Source organism: Anomalospiza imberbis, chromosome 2 (genome assembly GCF_031753505.1).
Source record: "Anomalospiza imberbis isolate Cuckoo-Finch-1a 21T00152 chromosome 2, ASM3175350v1, whole genome shotgun sequence".
NCBI classification, from domain to species: domain Eukaryota; kingdom Metazoa; phylum Chordata; class Aves; order Passeriformes; family Viduidae; genus Anomalospiza; species Anomalospiza imberbis.
The window spans coordinates 211,274-230,786 of NC_089682.1; the positions used below are offsets into that span (position 1 = coordinate 211,274).

At 67.6% G+C, this 19,513-nt stretch overlaps 4 protein-coding genes across 7 annotated transcripts; 3 read left to right on the forward strand and 1 right to left on the reverse strand.

The window, feature by feature from the left end:
• The first annotated feature begins 216 nt into the window (after positions 1–216).
• On the forward strand, positions 217–2,325 carry TAF10 (TATA-box binding protein associated factor 10). The gene is made up of 5 exons (XM_068179020.1): positions 217–430; positions 1,131–1,282; positions 1,424–1,488; positions 1,593–1,707; positions 2,163–2,325. The coding sequence occupies exons 1-5, from the start codon at positions 250–252 to the stop codon at positions 2,250–2,252; spliced, it is 603 nt and encodes a 200-aa protein (XP_068035121.1). The 5' UTR covers positions 217–249; the 3' UTR covers positions 2,253–2,325.
• A 471-nt stretch (positions 2,326–2,796) lies between these two features.
• ILK (integrin linked kinase) lies at positions 2,797–9,777 on the reverse strand. 2 transcript variants are annotated; one of them, XM_068179009.1, is made up of 13 exons: positions 9,712–9,777; positions 7,149–7,242; positions 5,988–6,153; positions 5,564–5,659; positions 5,376–5,472; positions 5,197–5,280; positions 5,005–5,090; positions 4,650–4,759; positions 4,263–4,390; positions 4,041–4,162; positions 3,859–3,958; positions 3,649–3,779; positions 2,797–3,412 (listed from the first exon to the last, which is right to left on the reverse strand). In XM_068179009.1, the coding sequence occupies exons 2-13, from the start codon at positions 7,235–7,237 to the stop codon at positions 3,263–3,265; spliced, it is 1,359 nt and encodes a 452-aa protein (XP_068035110.1). In that variant the 5' UTR covers positions 7,238–7,242; positions 9,712–9,777; the 3' UTR covers positions 2,797–3,262. The 2 variants fall into 2 exon arrangements, with proteins under 2 accessions (XP_068035110.1, XP_068035100.1); XM_068178999.1 differs by having other exon boundaries at positions 9,675–9,769.
• A 297-nt stretch (positions 9,778–10,074) lies between these two features.
• On the forward strand, positions 10,075–12,488 carry RRP8 (ribosomal RNA processing 8). The gene is given in 8 exon segments (XM_068179466.1): positions 10,075–10,147; positions 10,218–10,255; positions 10,258–10,375; positions 10,452–10,866; positions 11,064–11,193; positions 11,450–11,556; positions 11,656–11,752; positions 12,273–12,488. Coding segments are annotated over 8 exon segments (1,074 nt in total). The 5' UTR covers positions 10,075–10,089; the 3' UTR covers positions 12,384–12,488.
• A 2-nt stretch (positions 12,489–12,490) lies between these two features.
• LOC137467886 (F-box/WD repeat-containing protein 7-like) lies at positions 12,491–19,379 on the forward strand. Of its 3 annotated transcripts, none has more exons than XM_068179301.1 (13): positions 12,491–12,700; positions 13,791–13,970; positions 14,289–14,597; positions 15,033–15,115; positions 15,461–15,599; positions 15,904–16,038; positions 16,121–16,244; positions 16,323–16,459; positions 17,128–17,241; positions 17,455–17,636; positions 17,742–17,967; positions 18,506–18,716; positions 18,941–19,379. In XM_068179301.1, the coding sequence occupies exons 1-13, from the start codon at positions 12,506–12,508 to the stop codon at positions 19,207–19,209; spliced, it is 2,304 nt and encodes a 767-aa protein (XP_068035402.1). In that variant the 5' UTR covers positions 12,491–12,505; the 3' UTR covers positions 19,210–19,379. The 3 variants fall into 3 exon arrangements, with proteins under 3 accessions (XP_068035402.1, XP_068035421.1, XP_068035412.1); XM_068179320.1 differs by having other exon boundaries at positions 12,548–12,680; XM_068179311.1 differs by having other exon boundaries at positions 12,560–12,700; positions 13,770–13,970.
• Positions 19,380–19,513: the final 134 nt, after the last annotated feature.

A 19,513-nucleotide genomic window follows, 5' to 3' on the forward strand; every position in this document is an offset into this window, starting at 1 on the left:
GGGGGCGGGGCGGGGCCGAAGGGGCGGGGCAATAAACACGCGAAGCCCCGCCCACCGCCTCTGTTTGTGGCCGCGCCTCCGCCAGGGGGCGTGCGGGGCGATGAGCGTCGGAGGACTGGGCCAATGGGTGGGCGGGGCGGGGGCCCGACAGGGCCAATGGGGCGGTGAGAGGGGCGGGGCGGAGGGGCCGCGGGGCCAATAGAGCGGCTTGGCGCGCGCAGGCGCGAGGCGGAGGCTGGTGCCGGGACCATGAGCGGCAGCGCCGATCCCGACCCCGCGCCCGCGGCCCCGGCGGCCCCGCCGGGCCCCGCCGAGGGCAGCAAACCCAGCCCGGCCGCCGTGGGCAGCGCCGGGCCCGGGGCGGCGCCGGCCGCGGGGGGCGGCGCGGCGCGGGCCACCGAGGGCTGTGCGGTCGGCGGGAGGGGGCCCGGTGAGTCGCGATGGGGGGCGGCGGGGGTGGGCCCCGCGCACGGGAGCCCGCGGGACGCCCGGAGCCGCTCTGGCCGGGGGAGCGGCGTCCGCTGGCCGCGGGTGTCCCGGGTCCCGCTGACCGTGCTGTCCCGCACTGCCGGTGCCGTGCGGGGCGGGGCTCCTGGCGCTGACCGTGCTGTCCCGCACTGCCGGTGCCGGCGGGGCTCCTGGCGCTGACCGTGCTGTCCCGCACTGCCGGTGCCGTGCGGGGCGGGGCTCCTGGCGCTGACCGTGCTGTCCCGCACTGCCGGTGCCGGCGGGGCTCCTGGCGCTGACCGTGCTGTCCCGCACTGCCGGTGCCGGCGGGGCTCCTGGCGCTGACCGTGCTGTCCCGCACTGCCGGTGCCGGCGGGGCTCCTGGCGCTGACCGTGCTGTCCCGCACTGCCGGTGCCGGCGGGGCTCCTGGCGCTGACCGTGCTGTCCCGCACTGCCGGTGCCGGCGGGGCTCCTGGCGCTGACCGTGCTGTCCCGCACTGCCGGTGCCGGCGGGGCTCCTGGCGCTGACCGTGCTGTCCCGCACTGCCGGTGCCGGCGGGGCTCCTGGCGCTGACCGTGCTGTCCCGCACTGCCGGTGCCGGCGGGGCTCCTGGCGCTGACCGTGCTGTCCCGCACTGCCGGTGCCGGCGGGGCTCCTGGCGCTGACCGTGCTGTCCCGTAGTGCCGGTGTCCGCGGCCGTGGCCGCCCCCCCGGACGGGGCCATGTCCAACGGCGTGTACGTGCCGCCCGCGGCCAACGGCGACGTGAAGCCCGTGGTGTCCACCACGCCGCTCGTGGACTTCCTCATGCAGCTGGAGGACTACACGCCCACGGTACCGACACACAGGGCGGCTCCTGTGGGACGGGATGGGATGGGACGGGACAGGACACGGGGCAGGTCCTGTGCGATGGGATACAGGATGTGGAAACGCTCCCACGGGGCCGTGGAGCTGTTCCAACTCTTGTTTTCCCAGATCCCGGACGCCGTCACAGGGTATTACCTGAACCGGGCAGGGTTTGAGGCCTCAGACCCCCGCATGTGAGTGGCCACAAGGTTGCGGGGAGTGGCAGGAACCCCGCAGGGGTCCGGCAGAGGGGCCCACGGAGCCCTGTCACCTCACCCGCGTGGTCCCTGTCCCGCAGAATCCGCCTGATCTCGCTGGCGGCACAGAAGTTCATCTCCGACATCGCCAACGATGCGCTGCAGCACTGCAAAATGAAGGGCACGGCCTCGGGCAGCTCCCGCAGCAAGAGCAAGGTGAGGGCTCTGGGGGAAGCGGGGGAGCCCTCTCTGGGGATGGGGCTGAGCCTGCAGCCACCGAGGTGCAGAAATCCCAAAACCTGCCGGGCTTGTGGTGGGTCCCTGCAGGTGGGGAGGGGCTGGCCGGGACACGACAGGGGCACGGAGCTTGCGGACACTCTTTGGTGTCCGTCCACCCCCGCAGCGGCCGCAGGTCTGGGCTTGGGGAGGAGCTGGAGTGAGGGGTCCTGGGGACAATCCTAGTGCCATATCTGGGGTTCAGGCGCTCCGCAAGGCCAATGGGATTTGGTGCTAGTTGTCTGGGGACGTCTGAGGGCAGAATGTGGGGAGCTGGGAATGCCCTAATGCTGCCCAGCAGCTCCTCTGGCAGTGGGACACGCCTGTCCCTGCACCGTGGGGGGTGCCACAGCCCCGGCTGTCCCTGCTGTGACCGCCTGCCCCGTGTCCCTCAGGACAAGAAGTACACGCTGACCATGGAGGACCTGACCCCAGCGCTGGCCGAGTACGGCATCAACGTGAAGAAGCCGCATTACTTCACGTAGAGCATGGGGGAGCTTGGGCAGTTTGTAGGGGTCCTGTCGGTGCCATTAAACACCTCACAGGGTTTTGTGGGAAGGCAGCCTTGCTCCTGTGCCTGCGTCCACAAATGCTGGCCCTGGTCCTCCACGTGCTCACCCCCCTCTGCCGGTCACAGGGGGCTCGGTGCTCCCGGCAGTGCTGGAGCAGAGTGGAGTTAGGGGACAGGAACTACCCAGCACTCTTCCTTCTCCTCCTTCCCTAAACTGCCCCTTGTCTCCCACAGGGAATACCCTGGGGGCTGCACAGGCAGCACTACAAATGAGCCAGGGACGGGATCCTGAGCCCACCCCTCCTGCACCAGGCACCTCCCGAGGGGGCCCTGTGCCCATCTACCCTACCTGTGCTGGGCACCAGAGGGTTGCTGTGGGTGGTGACTCGTGCCCAGGGCTCTGCGGGCTGCAGGGCAGCCCCATGTCAATCCAACCCCACCCTCAGTCCTAGACATCCCCTGTGAGTCCCAGCCCCCCAATCAACTCCCCCCATTCCTCCGCCCTGTACCCCAGCAGCTGGTTCCATACCAAACGTTTATTTGGTTGCCAGTGGCCATTCTGGGGCCAGAGGGAAGTGGCCAGTGAAGCGCGAAGCGGGAGCAGTGCTGGGCACCACAGGTGGCCTCTCCTGGCCTGCCCCTTCCCCCCCAGCCGTGGGGGGCTGAGTCCTGGGTTGGGCTTTGCCCAGCAAGGGGGACCGGGGGCCCCACAGCCCCGTCCCCCAGCAGCAGGGCCAAGCCCCACACCATGCCCTGGGGTGGGGGGGCTGCACTGGACTGGGGGCTGTCCAGAGGCTGGGTTAGGGCTGCCCTGGGCGGGGGTCCGGAGCCTGCAGAGCTCCAGCGCAGGCAGTGCCATCTGTACCGTGTCCGTGGCTGGCTCAGGGTGAGGGGTGTCCTCTGCTCCCCCTGGCTCTAGGGCTAAAGGCACTTGGGGGTGGCGGGGGGAGCAAGGCAGCACTGGAGGGGGGAGGTGCCTCCTCTCTACTTCTCCTGCATCTTCTCCAGGATGGGCACGATCATGTCGAACTTGGGGCGCTTGGCCGGGTCCTCGTTCATGCAGATCTTCATCAGTTTGCAGATGTGGGGGGAGATGCCAGGGGGGATGGTGGGACGTAGCCCCTCCAGTGCTACCTGCAAACAAGAAGAGGAGCCAGAGTCAGGACTGGGACCCTGCCCCCACAGGCAGGGACACCTTCCACCTGCCCAGGTGGTTCCATACCCCCTCCAACCTGGCCTTAAACACTTCCAGGGATGGAGCAGCCAAAGTTCTCTGGGCAACCTGTGCCGGGGCCTCACCACCCTCAATGGCCAGAACTTCTCCCCTAACTCTGACCCAAATCAGTTCCTTTGCACCTCCACCCCCTCACCTTCATACCGATCTCCATGTTGGACAGGTCAGCGAAGGGCACCTCACGTGTCACCAGCTCCCACAGCAGCACCGCGAAGCTCCACATGTCAGCTGAGCGCCGGTTGATCTCCTCCGGTTTCTTCTGCAGGGCTGGGGGATGGCTGGGGGCTGAGTGGGACTCGGGGAGAGGGGGCCAGTCTGGGGCGGGGGCTGGGAACTGGCCACTCACCTTCGGGAGCCACCCAGGCCGGGGCGTACATCCGCCCCGGGCACTGGAAGGAGAACTTGACGTCGGCCATGCTGATCCGTGCCGTCATGTCCTCATCGATCTGCGGACGGCAGGCGGTCAGCAGGAGCCTCCCCTGCCCTGAGAGCCCCCCTGCCTTGGGAGAGGGGCTGTGCCCCACTCACCATGACGCTGCGGCTGTTGAGGTGGTGCCGTGGGATGAGGGGCTCCAGCGTATGCAGGAAGGCCATGCCCCGCGCGATATCGAAGGCGAACTTCACCGCCTGCATCTGGTCCACCACAAAATCTGGGAAGGGAGTGATTGGGTCAACCCACCCTAAGCCCACCCAGGGCTGTGGCTGGAGAGGCCCCTGCTGCCCCCAAACACGCTATACCCCAGCACTCACTGGTTCCCTCGTGTAGGACGTTGTACAGGGAGCCGTAAGGCATCCAGTGGCTGATGACAATGGGGTGGGGAGCTGGAGGGGCCTGGCAGGCACCCAGCACCGGCAGCACATTGGGGTGGGAAAAGATCCTGCAAGAGAAGTGACAGCCCTAAGAACAGGAAGGGGCTGCCTGCACCCCCTCGTCCGCCCTTTGCCATCCCCCAGGGCCTCCCAGCCCTTGGCCACCACCCAGAGCATTCCTGGCCCCGCAGAGCTGGGAGGCTCCTGCCTGCCCCATACTCTGAGAGCTTCTGTTGGCCCTGAGAAGGTGCCGAAGTGGCCCTGGTCAAATGCTGGTGGGGATCCCAGGCACGTGCCAGGGTGGCTCCAGGCACGTGCAGCACCCACCGCAGTTTTGGGTACTCCTCGTTGAAGTCCCGGCTCTTCCGCGTCGTCCAGTCCCGGATCTTCAGCATTTTGATTACGATGTCATTGCCCTGCCAGCGCCCCTTCCACAGCTGGTGGAGGAGCAGAGACACAGGCACTGTGAAAAGGGTGCAGAGTCCCCAGCATCCCCAGGCCCCTGTGTGGGGCTCTGGAGCCCATGGGACCAAGGGTCCACAATGAGAAGGGAGCCCCTTGAGCTGGGGAGGAGCTCCCTCCCTGCACCTGGCCATGGGACTCCAGAACAGCGTGCCCAGCAGGGCCAGGACACGGCGGTCTGCACAGGCACAGCGCACACCTGGGGCTCAGAGGGACCCACCTCTCCCGACTGGTTCTCGTTCAGTTTGTGGCTCAGGCTCAGCTGTTTGAAGTCAATCCCGGCCAGTTTGTTCAGGGTCCCATTCCCTAGAGTGGAAGGGGGATGAATGCCTAATAGCTGCTGGATCCAGGAAGCAGTGCCAGCAGGGCACAGGGGACCCATGGCAGCCCCCAGGGGACCCCCAGTCCTTACTGGGCCGGGTGCGGGTTGTGCCCTTCCAGAACGTGTCCTTGTAGGGGATCTTGGTGAGGCTCTGGCCCAGCTTCTCAGCACGCTCTGCAGAGGGAGGAGGAGGAGGAGGGTGGCACCCAGAGCCTGCTGTGGCTGGCTGGAGGCTGTGTCAGTTGTGGGGTCCTGAGGGACCCTCGTACCTTTCAGGACCTCTCGCAGAGGCGTCTTGGCCTTGTCTGTGGGGGTCTCACCATATTTGTTAGCAATGCTGACCAGGGCCCCACTGCCCACCAGGTCCTGTGAGAGCAGGGAGCAAGGACTGTGGTTTGTGATCTCCCCTCAGTCCCCCTCCCACCCTGCCCTCCCTCCTGCCCGTGCTCCCACTCACCTCAGCCACCTGCTCATGTCCCCAGAAGCAGGCATAGTGCAGCGGTGTGTTCCCGTGCTCATTCACTGCATTGATGTCTGCTTTGAACTGCATCAGCTGGGGACACGGGACAGTCCCTGTGAGCCCAGGACTGTCCCTGTAAGCCCAGGCAAGATCCCCACGAGCCCAGGACAGCCCTCATCCTTCCTTGTGCCTTGCCCTGGGGGATGCAGGGGCAGCACATTGGGAGCTGTAGGGAGGGGGCTGAACTGATGTGGGGCTCAGAGGGATTTGGAGGGAGTTTGTGAGGAGTGGGGAGCTCAGGGCTGCTGGGGGGATGCCAGGTGCTCCTGACAGGTGACGAGGAGAGCAAGTCCCACGAGGGTAACGCTGAGGGCTACACAGGGGGTAGGGAAGGGCAGGTGCCGGCACAGGGGACAGGTACCTTCTGCACGATGTCCCGGTGGCCGTGGCTGGCGGCCAGGTGCAGTGGGGTGTCATCGCCCCGGTTCATGACGTTGATGCGGGCCCCGCGCATGATGAGCATGTCCACCACGTTGGAGCGGCCCTCGCGGCAGGCCCAGTGCAGAGGGCTGAACCCATGGTCGTCCCTGCAGGATGGCGGGGGCTCTGCTCAGCTATAGCCCCCTGGCCCAGGCATCACTGGCATCACTCCCAAAGCACCAGCGGCAGGGGCAAAGGGACCGGCTTGAACATCCATCCCACTCCCACCCACCCCCACCAGGGCCCCACCAGCCCAGGCCAAATCCTGTCTCCTCCAAGGCTGAATCACAGCTGGATCCTGTCCCCATCCCCCCACTCCATGACCAAGTAAGGGAGGAGGTGGCAGCCGGGCCTTAAATGGAGATCGGGAACTGGCAGAGGGGCTGCTGCAGCCCCGGCTCCCCCCAGTCCCAGCCCCCCTCCAGCCCCCTGGCACAGCAGACCCCACTTGTCCCCACCACGGCCCTGCAGGCAGGGGCTACCCAGCACAGAACAGTTCTTTGGGCACCTTCTGTGGGTCTGGGACAGCTCCATGTGCCTGGGACCCCCAGGAGGGGCAGAGAGGCATGATCAAGGGAGGCATTTGTCTGGAGCATGTCTGGAATGCCAGGGCCATGGCCCGGCTGGGGTCATGGTGCGGGGTCACGCTGCGCCAGCTGCACGCGCTGCAGGCAGATGCTCCAAGCCCCACGCCTGACCCAAACGTGGCTCCTGAACGGCTGTGAGCACAAGTTGGACCCCACTGTCCTGCAAGACCCCTCAAACGGGAGGAGACCCCTGGGCACACAGAGTGGCCCCCACAACTCCCAGCCCCAGTGGTGCCAGCCGTGTGCCCACACATCTGCCATGGTGCTCCCCAGAGAGGGGATGGGGACACGAGGATAAGGTCAGCGGACACAGCCGCCACCATGGGGACAGGGGAGGTAGCCCCAGCCCAGCTGATCCGCGGCTGTGGCCGTGAGGAAGTGGCCAGAGGATGTTTGGCCTCGTGCCTCGGCGATGCGGTAACTTCCTCCAGCGGGGAGGAGCCGCGTCCTGCCATCTGCCCCCTGCCTTGCCATGGAGACCAGCGGAAACCGGCGCCCAGCACAGCCCCGCTCACCCCTGGTTGAGGTCGTTCTCGGTGTTGTCCAGCCACAGCCGCACGGCCACCGCGTTGCCCTCCCGGCATTGTGTGAAGATGTCGTCCATGGCAGCTGCGGGAGGGGACGTGGGTAAGGACGTGGGGACCCCGATCCCCCTCGGTGGGGAGGTCCCTGGAACAGCAAGTACAGGAGCCTCCTGCCCCATCCCTGAGCCCTTCCGCCCCGTCCCTGCAGCTCTCCAGGAAGCCGCAGGCACGCTGAGGTCTGGGCTGGAGCCGGACCGGCAGCCCAAGGGGAAGATCCCGGGTGATTCCAGAGGGGCCGTGGCCACCCAACAGGAAGCCAGGCTGGCACCCCCGGGCTTATCACCAGGCACAGCCGGCCCCGGTGCCCACAACTCTGCGGGGGAGTGAGGCTGGGGGAGCTCAGCACCCTCAAGATGGGACCCCGCAGATCTGGTGGGGGAATGGGGCTGGGGTAACTCAGCATCCCTGGCATGGGATCCTGCAGCCCCATGACCTTCCTGAGCCACTTGGCTGGGCCTGGCATGGGCCATGCTCAGAAAGCCAGACCCCAAAGGCTAGTGCATGGAAGACCCCATGGACATGGAGGATCCATGGACATCCCAGCTCAGAGCCAGGCACAGAGCTCCCTCCTGCTCCCCATGTCCCCCTGAGGCCTCGGCTGCGAGCGTGGGACCCGCTGCCCAGCGGTCTGTGATGCTGAGCAGGGACACGCAGTGAGTCTCACAGCGCGGGGACAGTCAGATTGAATATGACGTGCCCGACATGCACCCACTGGCGCTCAAACCTGCTGCTGGAGGATCCCCCTGGACCTGAAGCCCACCCAGACACATCGGGACCCCCACCAGCTGCCAGCACCTGCAGCTGTCCCCCAGGACCCTGTCTGCACCCCGTGCCACAGGCAGCTCCAGAGGGGTGGGACGCAGAACTCGGGATTTTTGCCAGGGTCTCGTACACCCTAGAATGGCCCCAGCACACCCAGAGCAGCGTTGGCCCTGTCCCGGCACCAGAACAGCCACACTCCCGGAAGAGATTTATCCCCCACCCATTTGGGGGCACCTCATGAAAAGGGGTCCCCAGGATATGCCACGCTAGTCCCAGCCCTGTGGGACCTCACACCACAGTAATGACACCCCATCCTGGCCCCCCCCGTGCCCTGCTCGGCCCGGGGCTGTGGCCTCCTGTCACCCACCGGCCGCTACCCGGTCCCGCGGGGCTGCCAGGCCCGACCAGCCCCAGCCCTGCCCGGATGGCCAAGTGCCCAGCTTGGCCCTGCTCCGCACCGGGGCAGGGGACGGGATGTGCAGACACAGTCCCCCTGTGTTACCCCGAACCAGCTGCTAGGGCCTCGCTCTGCCCGCGGCCCCATCAGTCCCTGCCCTTCCACCCCCAACCCTTCCCTGTACCCCCAATCCCTGCCCTTCAACCCCCAACCCTTCCCTGTACCCCCAATCCCTCCCCTGTACCCCCAACCCTTCCCTGTACCCCCAATCCCTGCCCTTCCACCCCCAACCCTTCCCTGTACCCCGAACCCTCCCCTGTACTCCCAACCCTCCGCAGTACCCCCAACCCTTCCCTGTACCCCCAATCCCTCCCCTGTACCCCCAATCCCTCCCCTGTACTCCCAACCCTCCGCAGTACCCCCAACCCTTCCCTGTACCCCCAAACCTTCCCTGTACCCCCAACCCTTCCCTGTACCCCCAATCCCTCCCCTGTACCCCCAACCCTCCCCTGTACTCCCAACCCTCCGCAGTACCCCCAACCCTTCCCTGTACCCCCAAACCTTCCCTGTACCCCCAACCCTTCCCTGTACCCCCAATCCCTCCCCTGTACCCCCAACCCTTCCCTGTACCCCCAACCCTTCCCTGTACCCCCAATCCCTCCCCTGTACCCCCAACCCTTCCCTGTACCCCCAACCCTTCCCTGTACCCCCAATCCCTCCCCTGTACCCCCAACCCTTCCCTGTACCCCCAACCCTTCCCTGTACCCCCAATCCCTCCCTTGTACCCCCAATCCCTCCCCTGTACCCCCAATCTCTTCCCTGTACCCCCAATCCCTCCCCTGTACCCCCAACCCTTCCCTGTACCCCCAACCCCTCCCTTGTACCCCCAACCCTTCCCTGTACCCCCAATCCCTCCCTTGTACCCCCAACCCTTCCCTGTACCCCCAACCCCTCCCTTGTACCCCCAACCCTTCCCTTTACCCCCAATCCCTCCCCTGTACCCCCAACCCTTCTCTGTACCCCCAATCCCTCCCTTGTACCCCCAATCTCTTCCCTGTACCCCCAATCCCTCCCCTGTACCCCCAACCCTTCCCTTTACCCCCAATCCCTCCCCTGTACCCCCAACCCTTCCCTGTACCCCCAATCCCTCCGCTGTACCCCCAGTCCCTTCCCTGCGCCCCCCACCCCTCCCCTGCAGCTCCCGGCCCGGCCGGGCCCCGGCCCTGGCTCCGGCAGGGCTCCGTCCGGCCCTGCTCCCGCTTCGGGTCCCCCGCAGCCGCACTCGCGGCCTCTCCAACCTGTCCCCGCTCGGTGCCGGTGCCGTCCCGCCGTTACCGGGTGCGTGTCCCGGCGGCTCCGCAGGGCGGCGGCTGCGGCAGGCGCGGGACGGCGCGGGGGTTCCGCCCCGAGAGGGCGCCCTCTGCCGGCCGGAACCCGCACCGGCCGCGGCTCCGCCACACGGCACCGGGCGGGGCGAGGCCGCGGGCGGCGAGGGGAGCGCGGTCAGGCGGGCTGGGGGCGGGGTTACCGGGCGTGCCGAATTGACCGGGGGCGCGGTTACCCGGCCAGGGGCGGAGCGGGCCGTCCGCGGCGCCGCCCTGTCCTCCGGGCCGAGAGGAGGGGCGCTCCCGCGGCGCTCCCCGTGCGGCGGCACGTGCGTCCCGGTACCGACCGCGGGTCCCCGCTCCAGGTTCGCGGAGCAGGGCTGGAACGATGCAGCGGAGCCGCTGCCCCGCGGCGCCCCGGAGGGCCCGGGCAGACCGGTAAGCGGGCGATGCGGGGGCGGCGGGCCGGGCCAGTCCCGGGCGCGCGGAAGTTACCGGCCCCACTCTCCACAGGAGCCCACGAAAGAGGCGGCTGCCCGGGACCGGTCGGGACGGTGAGGCGGCGCGGAAGCGGCCCCGGAAGCGGAAGAAGGCCGGCCGGCCGCGGGCCGCGGCGGGAGAGCTCCCGGCCGGTCCCGACGAGCTCCGGGAGGTTGGGCAGCGGCCGGACACAGGTACCGGGACGGCTCCCGGGCCCGGCGGGCAGGAGGGAGCCGCCTCCGCGCCCTGACCCCCTCTCGATGCCCCCAGACGGCCCGGCTGAGCCGGCGGAGCAGTCCGGGAAGCCGGCGGGACTGAGCCGTAGGCAGCGGCGGAAGCGGCAGCGGCAGCAGGAGCCGCCGGTGGGGTCGGACGGGGAGCGGGGCTCGGGGCCGGGCCCCCCGGGCCCGCCGGGGCCCGCGGACCCGCCGGTCCCCGCGGAGGCTCCTGCGGAGCCCCGCTCGGGCCGCTCGGCTGCGCTCCGCGCGCGGATGGAGGAGCGGCTGCTCGGCGCCCGGTTCCGCTATCTGAACCAGCAGCTGTACACCGGCAGCAGCCGGGACGCGGCTCGGCTCTTCCGCGCCGACCCTGCCGCTTTCCACCTCTACCACCGGGGCTTCGAGCGGCAGGTGCGGCGCTGGCCCGAGCGCCCGGTGCAGCGCATCGTGCGCTACCTGCGCCGCCGGTGAGCGGGACGGCGAGGCCTGGCGGGAGTATGGAGCGGAGGGGTCGTGAGCGGGGCCGGGGGCTGCACCGAGGCGGGGCTGGGGGACGCGGGGCCAGAGATTGGCCGGTGGGGCCCGGCAATGATCGGGGACCGGGGAGCAGTGGGGGGACGAGGCGCCGGGCCAGGCCGCTCTGAGCCCGCTGTCCCTGCCCCAGACCGGCGTCACTAGTGGTGGCGGATTTCGGGTGCGGGGACTGCACGCTGGCCGCCAGTGTCAAGAACCAGGTGCACTGCTTCGACCTGGTGCCGCTGAGCCCGCGGGTCACCGTCTGCGACATGGCCGAGGTAGCGGGGCCGCCCCGGGGCAGGGAGGGCGTGCGGGTGGGGGACCGTGACCCCGAGGGTCCCGGGAGGGGGTGAAGCACGGGTGTGTCTTTTCGAAAGCTGGGTGTGTGCCTGGGGCACGGCTGAATCCACGAGCCTGGGGAGTCCCAGCCCCATCAACATCGCCATCCCCCTCCTCCCGCGCCTGGGGGTGTGCAGAGGGGCTTCCAGGCCAAGTCATCATCCTCCTTCTCCGGGGGTGTCCCGGGGTGGGCAGGTGCCACTGGCGGCTGAGTCGGTGGACGTGGCCGTGTTCTGCCTGGCGCTGATGGGCACCAACCTGCAGGAGATCCTAGGAGAGGCCAACCGTGTGCTCAAGCTCGGGTAGGCAGAGGCTGTGGGGCAGTGGGGGATTGGGGCAGGGATGCTGAGCAGCGTCCTGGGGGTGCCTGGGCAACCTGCTCAGAGCTCAAGTGGCCGCAGGGGGACCCTGATGGTGGCCGAGGTGGCCAGCCGCTTTGAGGACACCCGTGCCTTCCTGAGGGCCATGACGCAGCTGGGCTTCAGGACCGTCTCCAAGGTGTGGCCCCAGGGGTGCCTAGGGCTGGAGCCCAGGGAAGGGGTTAGGGTTAGGGAGGCGGTGTACCGAGGCCCAGCCTGGTGTGGAGCAGACCAGGGGTTGGTGAAGTTAGATGGAGGTGGAAAGGATTGGTGCACTGGGGACGGCAGATGGGGACGCGTATGCACAGGGGTGGAGTCCTGGGAGAAGGTTTGGAGGTCCTGGGGACCGTGGGGGCACGCTGTGCCGGTTTGGGATGCAGGCTGGATGGGGTGCTGGGGCTGGGGAAGGGATGAGGGGGGCCTGGAGGTGGGCGTGTAGCCCAGGAGGGGCTTGGGGGTCCTGGGGCACGGAGGAATTGTGGTGTGGGGTCGATGATGAGAGTGTTGGGCATTTGGAGGAGTACACCGGGGGCCGGGCTTTGGACACAGGGCACAGTGCGGGTGTGCAAGGAGGCGGGGGGACCTGGGGTTCCGGGCTTGTGGTGATGATGGGGGCTCCGGGCGGCCGGTAACAGAGTCGGGTGTCCCCGCGCCCCCAGGACCTCTCCAGTTCCTATTTCTACGTGTTGGAGTTCGCCAAGACGGGCCCGGCGCGGCCCGGCCCCGCTCCCGGGCTGCGCCTGCGGCCGTGCCTGTACAAGCGGCGGTGAGCGGCGCGGCGGGAGGGGGCGGGGCCCCGGCGGCGGGAGGGGGCGGGGCCCCGGCGGCTGGCCCCGCCCCCGGGCGCTATCACCAATAAAGCCGCTGCTTCCTCACAGCTGCGCCTGCGCTCATGGGGGGCGGGGCCGCGCCTGCGCAGTGCAGTCGGGCCTGCGCGGCGGCAGCGCCCGGGACCGGTACCGGGATGTCGGGGCCGGGCCCCGCCGGGGCCAAGCTCGACATCAACCGCGCCGGCGTGGCCGAGCTGGAAGGTGCCCTCAGCGGCATCGGCCGCCGCCGTGCCCGCGGTATCGTCCGCAAGAGAGAGGTGCGGGGGGGGGGGGCGGGGATGGCGCCCCACGCTGAACGACCCGGGCCCGCGACCCCGAGGCGGGGGTGGCCGTGGCGCTGTCCGTCCTGGGGTGCGGGGCGAGTGCGGGGGTGACAGCGCTGATTCCGTGCTGGTAGCCGGGGCAGGTGGGGGGCCGGGATCCCCAAGTCGCGCCCCGAGCCCGCGGGGCCGGGCGAGCGCTGCCGCCCCCGGTGCTGCCCTCCCAGCTGCCGGTCCTGGCAGCGCCCCGAGCCCGAGCCGGGGGAACGGGACTAGCCCTGGGCCCCGACGGCTTCCGAGCGCCCTCACCGCCCGTGGTGGGGCGAGACCCTGCGGGAGCAGTGGGGGCGGCACCGCAGGCCCCAGCCCCGCGGGTACGGGCGCGTCAGCGGCAGCCGTGCCCTGATGCTGCAGGGATGGGCAGCGCCGCGGCCGGGCGAGGCAGGCCTGGGAACGCTTGGCATGTCTGGGGCTCGAAAAGGAGGTAGAGGGCTGGGTGTCCGAATGCTGTGCACACATACGCTTGGGAACACCGGGAGGCGGGAGGGCAGAAACCGGTAATACGTAGGAAGGGTGCTCTGGAGCAGGGCCTGTCCCGGGCGGTGCTGCTACTGCAGCTCTCTGTGGGGAGCAGCAGTAGCACCATAAAACGAGCCCTGCCGGGTCAGAAGGGCCAGTCGGGCCCTTCCCGGGCCCGTGGGCTGCGCTGCTTGTCCATCGAGTCCTGCTCCAGGACAGCCTGGCCCCGCCGGGTTCCTCCCATGGCAGGCGCTCCGGGAGCCGCGCAGGGTGACGGGAGGCAGCTGATCCCAGGTCAGGGCTGGGTGGTGCCCGAGGTCCCGCGGGACCGTGGGTGCCTCACATGCCTGCATCTGCACGTGTCCAGTTGTTCCCGTGCCCTGGAGCTGCAGCCTCGCTCCCCATCCCGCTCATCTGGGGGGCACAGTGCTCCTACCACAGCTGGCAGCTTTGGGTTGCTGTCCCCCTTCCGTGGCGCTGTGACTCTTCCCTGCGGGGCCGCTTGGGCAGGGGGGTCTGGGAGCAGGAGGGATTCTGTTCTGGGCAGGGCTGACTTCCCTCCACGCAGGAGCTGAAGGGCTTCACTTGCTTGGATGACCTGCTGCACGTCAAGGGCATCACCACACGCATCCTGGAGCTCAACAGCCAGCGCATGACGTGCCGGCGGTGCCCGGGCCCCGAGGGGCCCCCGCGAGCCAGCCCCAGTCCCCTGGGGGACAGTGAGGACCACGGGGCACCTGTGGCACAGGTAGGTGCAGAAGGGCTCCTGCTGCCAGGTGCAAGGACGAGGGAGGAGGTCTGGCTCTGGGGGGGCTCAGGGGAAGCTCGTGGCGAGCAGACAGAACTGCACCTGGAGGATTCTGGAGGAGCTCGTGGTTGTGCTTGCCCTGCAACCCCCCACAGTGCTGTTGAGTGGAGCCCCTGCGCTGCAGGGCCCTGGCTCTCACTGGCTGCCAGCCAGCAGCACTCCCAGCCCCTGCCCTGCTGCTGGTCTCCAGCAGGAGACTGGAGGTCTCTCCAAGGCTAGTGCGGAGTCAGCCCTGCTCCCTGCCTTTTCCCTGCTCAGGTGGTGGCTGAAGAGGAGGAAGATGAGGAGGAAGAGGCACCAGGGCCCTGGGAGCCAGAGCGCCCCTGGAAGGGTACCCCCAGGTCCGGAGCAGACCCTGATGGTTCTGGGGGGCGGGGACTACAGGAGCCACCCAGGTCCACCAGGGAGGAGGAGGAAGAAGAGGAGGAGGAGGAAGAAGGGAGCTGCTGCAGCGAGGAGGGGGAAGACAGCAGCAACGTATACCTGTACTACAGCCTGGGCGAGCGCTGGATCGACTACCTGCAGCGCACTGGGGATGGGGGGCTGCTGCGGCACCTGCGCCCCAAGGTGCCCGGGGGGCCAGGGACTGCTGGGGCACCACGGGCACCTGTGGGAGGGTAAAGGGGGGCTGGGCTTCTGTGGTGCCTGGCTGCTGGGGCTGGGGAAAAGAGATGCTGCCCCAGTCCCACAAGCAGATCCCTGCCCTGCATGGGGGTCCTTGGTCATAGGGTGGGGGAAGGAGGTGCTACCCCGGTCCCCAGCCCTGGCTGGCCCTGGTGCAGCCCCCCTGCCCTGCGTGGGGATCCTTTGTTGCTGTATGGACCCTGAAGGGAGAAAGCAAGAGCAGGTGGGGATCTGCCCCATAGCTCTGGGCAGGGCCCCTGCAGGGATTGGTTGTGGGTGGCCGGTTTGTAGGGGTCTACAAGGGTCAGCTGTGGGCCGGGAGTCTGCAGGGGTCTGCCTGGGTTTCTCCCAGCCCCTCCAACCTGCTGTGTCCCACAGATGAAGCGGAAGTCAGAGAATGGGCCAGATGGCCGGGCCTTGTCCCCCGGGAAGAAGCTGTGCAAGGGCTCTGACTATGGCAGGTGAGGGGTGGGGGGGCTCCGAGTGCAGCTGGTGAAGGGGGTTCTGTGTGCTGGGGCAGCACATAGCTCCTGCTGCCCTCCCCAGGAGGGTGGTAGAGCCACTTGTGTTGAGCAGGGGGTGGCCCAGGTGAGATCCAGCCCTGAGCAGTTGCCTCTCTGCTGAGCAGACTGGGCTGCATGTCTGGGCAAGGGGTCAGCAGGGTGGGGGCAAAGAGAAGGGGTCAGTGGGGTGGAGCTCCCACTGGTGGGAACCAGTTCTAATACCTCTGGAGCACTGTAGCCCGGAGCAGTGCTGGCACGTGCCAGCTATGCCGTGGCCTCACCTGTGCCTGGTGTTTCTCCCAGGACACTGGGTCCCTGTACACCCAGCCCCACGACCACCTTTGGGGACCTGCGCAATGCCAAGGTGGGGCAGGCCCGGCGCCGTCGCATCCCCTCGGTGGCCCCCCCACCTGAGCTACAGGACTGGCTCCGCACCTTCCAGGTATGGCTCACCTGGTGGCTCCAGGCAGCCTGGGTGTGATGGGAGGGAGCCGACCCTAAGGGATTCCCACTGTGGGCAGGGGTTGGGCCCACAGTGGATTTTGGGTAGTTTTCTTTGTGTGGGAAAACACAGATGAGGTTTCAGCCCTGGCCAGGGGTGGTGTCACCTGTCACACAGCACCTGTGACCCACCAAACTCCCACCTGCCTCAGGCTCCTGGCCTGGGACAAGAGGCCTGGCTGCCAGGGCTGTGGCTGGGCTAGCTGGGGACACAGAGCCAGGGGTCACTGGGGGTCCCCCTGCAGCGCTGGAGCGGCCCTGAGAAGCTGCTGGCCCTGGATGAGCTCATTGACCGCTGCGAGCCGGCGCAGATCAAGTACATGATGCAGGTCATCGAGCCCCAGTTCCAGCGGGACTTCATCTCCCTGCTGCCCAAGGAGGTGAGTGAAGCTTGGGGACCAGGGGTCTGGCCTGACCTGACCCTCCCCTGGTGACCCCTCTGTGACCTTTATCCCCCCATAGCTGGCCCTGTACGTCTTGTCTTTCCTGGAGCCACGGGACCTGCTCCGTGCCGCCCAGACTTGCCGCTACTGGAGAGTCCTGGCCGAGGACAATCTGCTCTGGAGGGAGAAGTGCCGTGAGGAAGGTGAGGGTCCTCCGGGTGGGGGTTGGGGGCCACCCCAGGCTTGACCCAGGTGAGGCACTGCTGTGTTGTCCTCTGCAGGGATCGAGGAGCCCCTACACCTGCGGAAGCGACGCCTGCTCAGCCCCGGATTCATGTACAGCCCCTGGAAATTCGCCTTCCTGCGCCAGCACCGCATCGACATGAACTGGCGCAGTGGGGAGCTGCGGCCCCCCAAGGTAGGTCTGGGTGTCCCAGCGGGGACAGACTCCAGGGAGCTGTGGTCCCCAGGGTGAGCCTGGGAGTGCCCCTGTCAGGGGTGGGCCCTGGAGAGCTGAGGGGCTGGTGGGGGTCCCTCTGGGGTCAGACCTCAGGTCCCTGGTATGGGGAAGCTGGTACAGGATCTGCCGTGGGGAGCAGATCCGGCTTGCTCGGAGCAGTGGGGGCAGCAGCAATGAGATCTCCTGGGCCTGGATAAGGGGATCTTTTCCAAGGCCCTTTTCCAAGGCCCCGTACAGGGCTGCAGCCAGCCTCAGCACCCAGGGAAGGTGCAGCGTCACAGGGCTCAGCTGTGTTCTGTGCAGGGTCCCAGAACCCTGGTGATCTCTCCCTGGGGATCCCTCCTGCCCCTGGGCAGAGTCTCCACCACCCCTTCTCTTGCTGCTGGGTTCCCAAGCCTCCTACTCCCTGTGCTGCTGTAACCCCTGCCCCTGCAGCAGCTGTCAGACACACCACACACCCCAGCTCCGCTGTCCTGCAGAAGCATCAGAGGCTGCAGGTGGTTTGGAGACCCATCTGCCTTTCCTCCCCACAGCTCCTGCTGCCTTCCCACTGCTCATTGTGTTGGGGGGGTCCTGCTGGCTGGGGGGGGCCACGCTGTCCCCCACACACTCCGGTACTCCCACAGGTATTGAAGGGCCACGACGACCATGTGATCACCTGCCTGCAGTTCTGTGGGAATCGCATAGTAAGCGGCTCTGATGACAACACGCTCAAAGTGTGGTCAGCTGTCACAGGGGAGGTGAGTGTCACTGTCACCAGGCAAGTGAGTGTGGCATTGTCACTGGCACCACAGGGGTTTGGGGCAGGGACCATCTCCCTGTGCTGGGCACAGGTGGGGATACACCCTGGGCCCTTTATGACCAGGACACGGAGTTGTGCTGCTCCTCGGTGCTGTTTCAGGGGTGGGGAAGTGTGAGAGGCTCACCTGTCCCTCACATTCTGTTCCCCACAGTGTGTGCAGACACTGGTGGGCCACACTGGGGGGGTTTGGTCCTCCCAGATGAGGGACAGCATTGTCATCAGCGGCTCCACTGACCGCACACTCAAGGTGTGGAACGCTGACAGTGGCGAGTGCGTGCACACGCTGTACGGACACACCTCCACCGTGCGCTGCATGCACCTGCACGGCAACAGGTACGGGGCTGCGGGTGCTCTGTGAGGGGGGATATCCACGGGGGTGAGGCTTGTTACCCCCAGGCTGCCCTGGCAGCTGGGCCCCAGGTGTCCCCTCACCTGCAGGGTGGTGAGTGGCTCCCGGGATGCCACGCTGCGGCTCTGGGACATCGAGACGGGGCAGTGCCTGCATGTGCTGATGGGCCACGTGGCAGCCGTGCGCTGCGTCCAGTACGACGGCAACAAGGTGGTCAGCGGTGCCTACGACTACACGGTCAAGGTGTGGGACCCCGAGAGCGAGAGCTGCACCCACACGCTGCAGGGGCACACCAACCGTGTCTACTCGCTGCAGGTATGGCCCCGCACGCATCCCCTCCTGCTGCTTCCCCGCTCCAGCTCCCCGCCTTCCCCGCTCCCTGCAGGTACAACCTGCCTTACTGCTGGCTTGCCCTATCTCTCCCGTGCCTTCCAGTCATGGGCACGAGCTGTGCCAAAGGTGCCACAAATAGGCTGTGCTGCCTGTGTCATGCAAGGCCCTGTGAGCTTTGCAGGGACATGTGTGCCCTGAAGGGGGTGTATCTGCCCTGCAAGGAAACATGGACCCTGTTTGTGTCCTCTGGGAACAGTCTGTGCCCCCCTGACCCCACTTCCCACGCACATATGCTGTGGACGCAAACAGTGCTCCATGCCCCTTCCCTGGAGCATTTCTACAGTCCAAAAAGCCAAGAGGTGCGTGAGTGAGCCTGTGTCTCAGCTGCTGAACTGGGGTCTCTGGTGCTGGAACTGGGGGTGCTGTATCCCAAACCAGGAGATGCCAGAGCTGTGGGCTGCACCCCAAACCAGGGACACTCCTGTCCTCGATACTGAGCTGGTCCCCTTCTGTCTGGCAGTTCGATGGGACACACATCGTGAGCGGGTCCCTGGACACCTCGATCCGCGTGTGGGATGTGGAGAGTGGGAACTGCCTGCACACGCTCATGGGGCACCAGTCACTCACCAGCGGGATGGAGCTGCGTGACAACATCCTCGTGTCTGGCAACGCCGACTCCACTGTCAAGATCTGGGACATCAAGACGGGGCAGTGCCTGCAGACACTGCAGGGTGAGAGGGGATTCCTCGCCCTTGGGGGGCAGTGGGGTGTTCCCTCCATCAGGGGCCTGGGAAGGGGCAGCTCCTGGCCCTTGGGGCTGGGTTGGCTGTAAGCTGCCAGCTGTGTCTGGACAGAGTGGTGGGTGTCCCTGAGGAGCCAGGGCTCTGAGGTGCCAGACGTGACACAGCAGTGGGTGGCCCAGGTGCGTGTGGGGCTCACGGGTGGCTCCCCATAGGTCCCAGCAAGCACCAGAGTGCTGTCACCTGCCTGCAGTTCAGCTCCAAGTTCGTGGTGACCAGCTCGGATGACGGGACAGTGAAGCTGTGGGACCTGAAGACGGGGGAGTTTGTGCGAAACCTCGTGGCCCTGGAGAGCGGGGGCTCGGGGGGGGTCGTGTGGCGCATCCGTGCCTCCAACACAAAGCTGGTGTGCGCCGTGGGCAGCCGCAACGGCACCGAGGAGACCAAGCTGCTGGTGCTGGACTTTGACGTGGACCTGAAGTGACCCCGGCCAGCCCGGGGGTCCCGCGGGAGGGGTGGCCCCGGCGCAGGCGCTGGCCCCCGCGGGCAGGACAGAGGGGAGGCCGGGCCGGGCCTTATTTATATGCGCGGGAGTGCCCGGCCGGGCCTGCAGGAGCATGTTTTGTACACGGAATATATCAATTTATTTCTGTACTGGGGCTAGTGCCTACCTACCCTAAGCCCTGTCCTGGGCCTGCAGCTCGCGCCCTCTGCCCAGGGGCTGCAGCGGGGAGAGAAGAGGCCAGGCTCTCCCAGGGACCGTGCACACACATGCCCTTAGCTGGAGG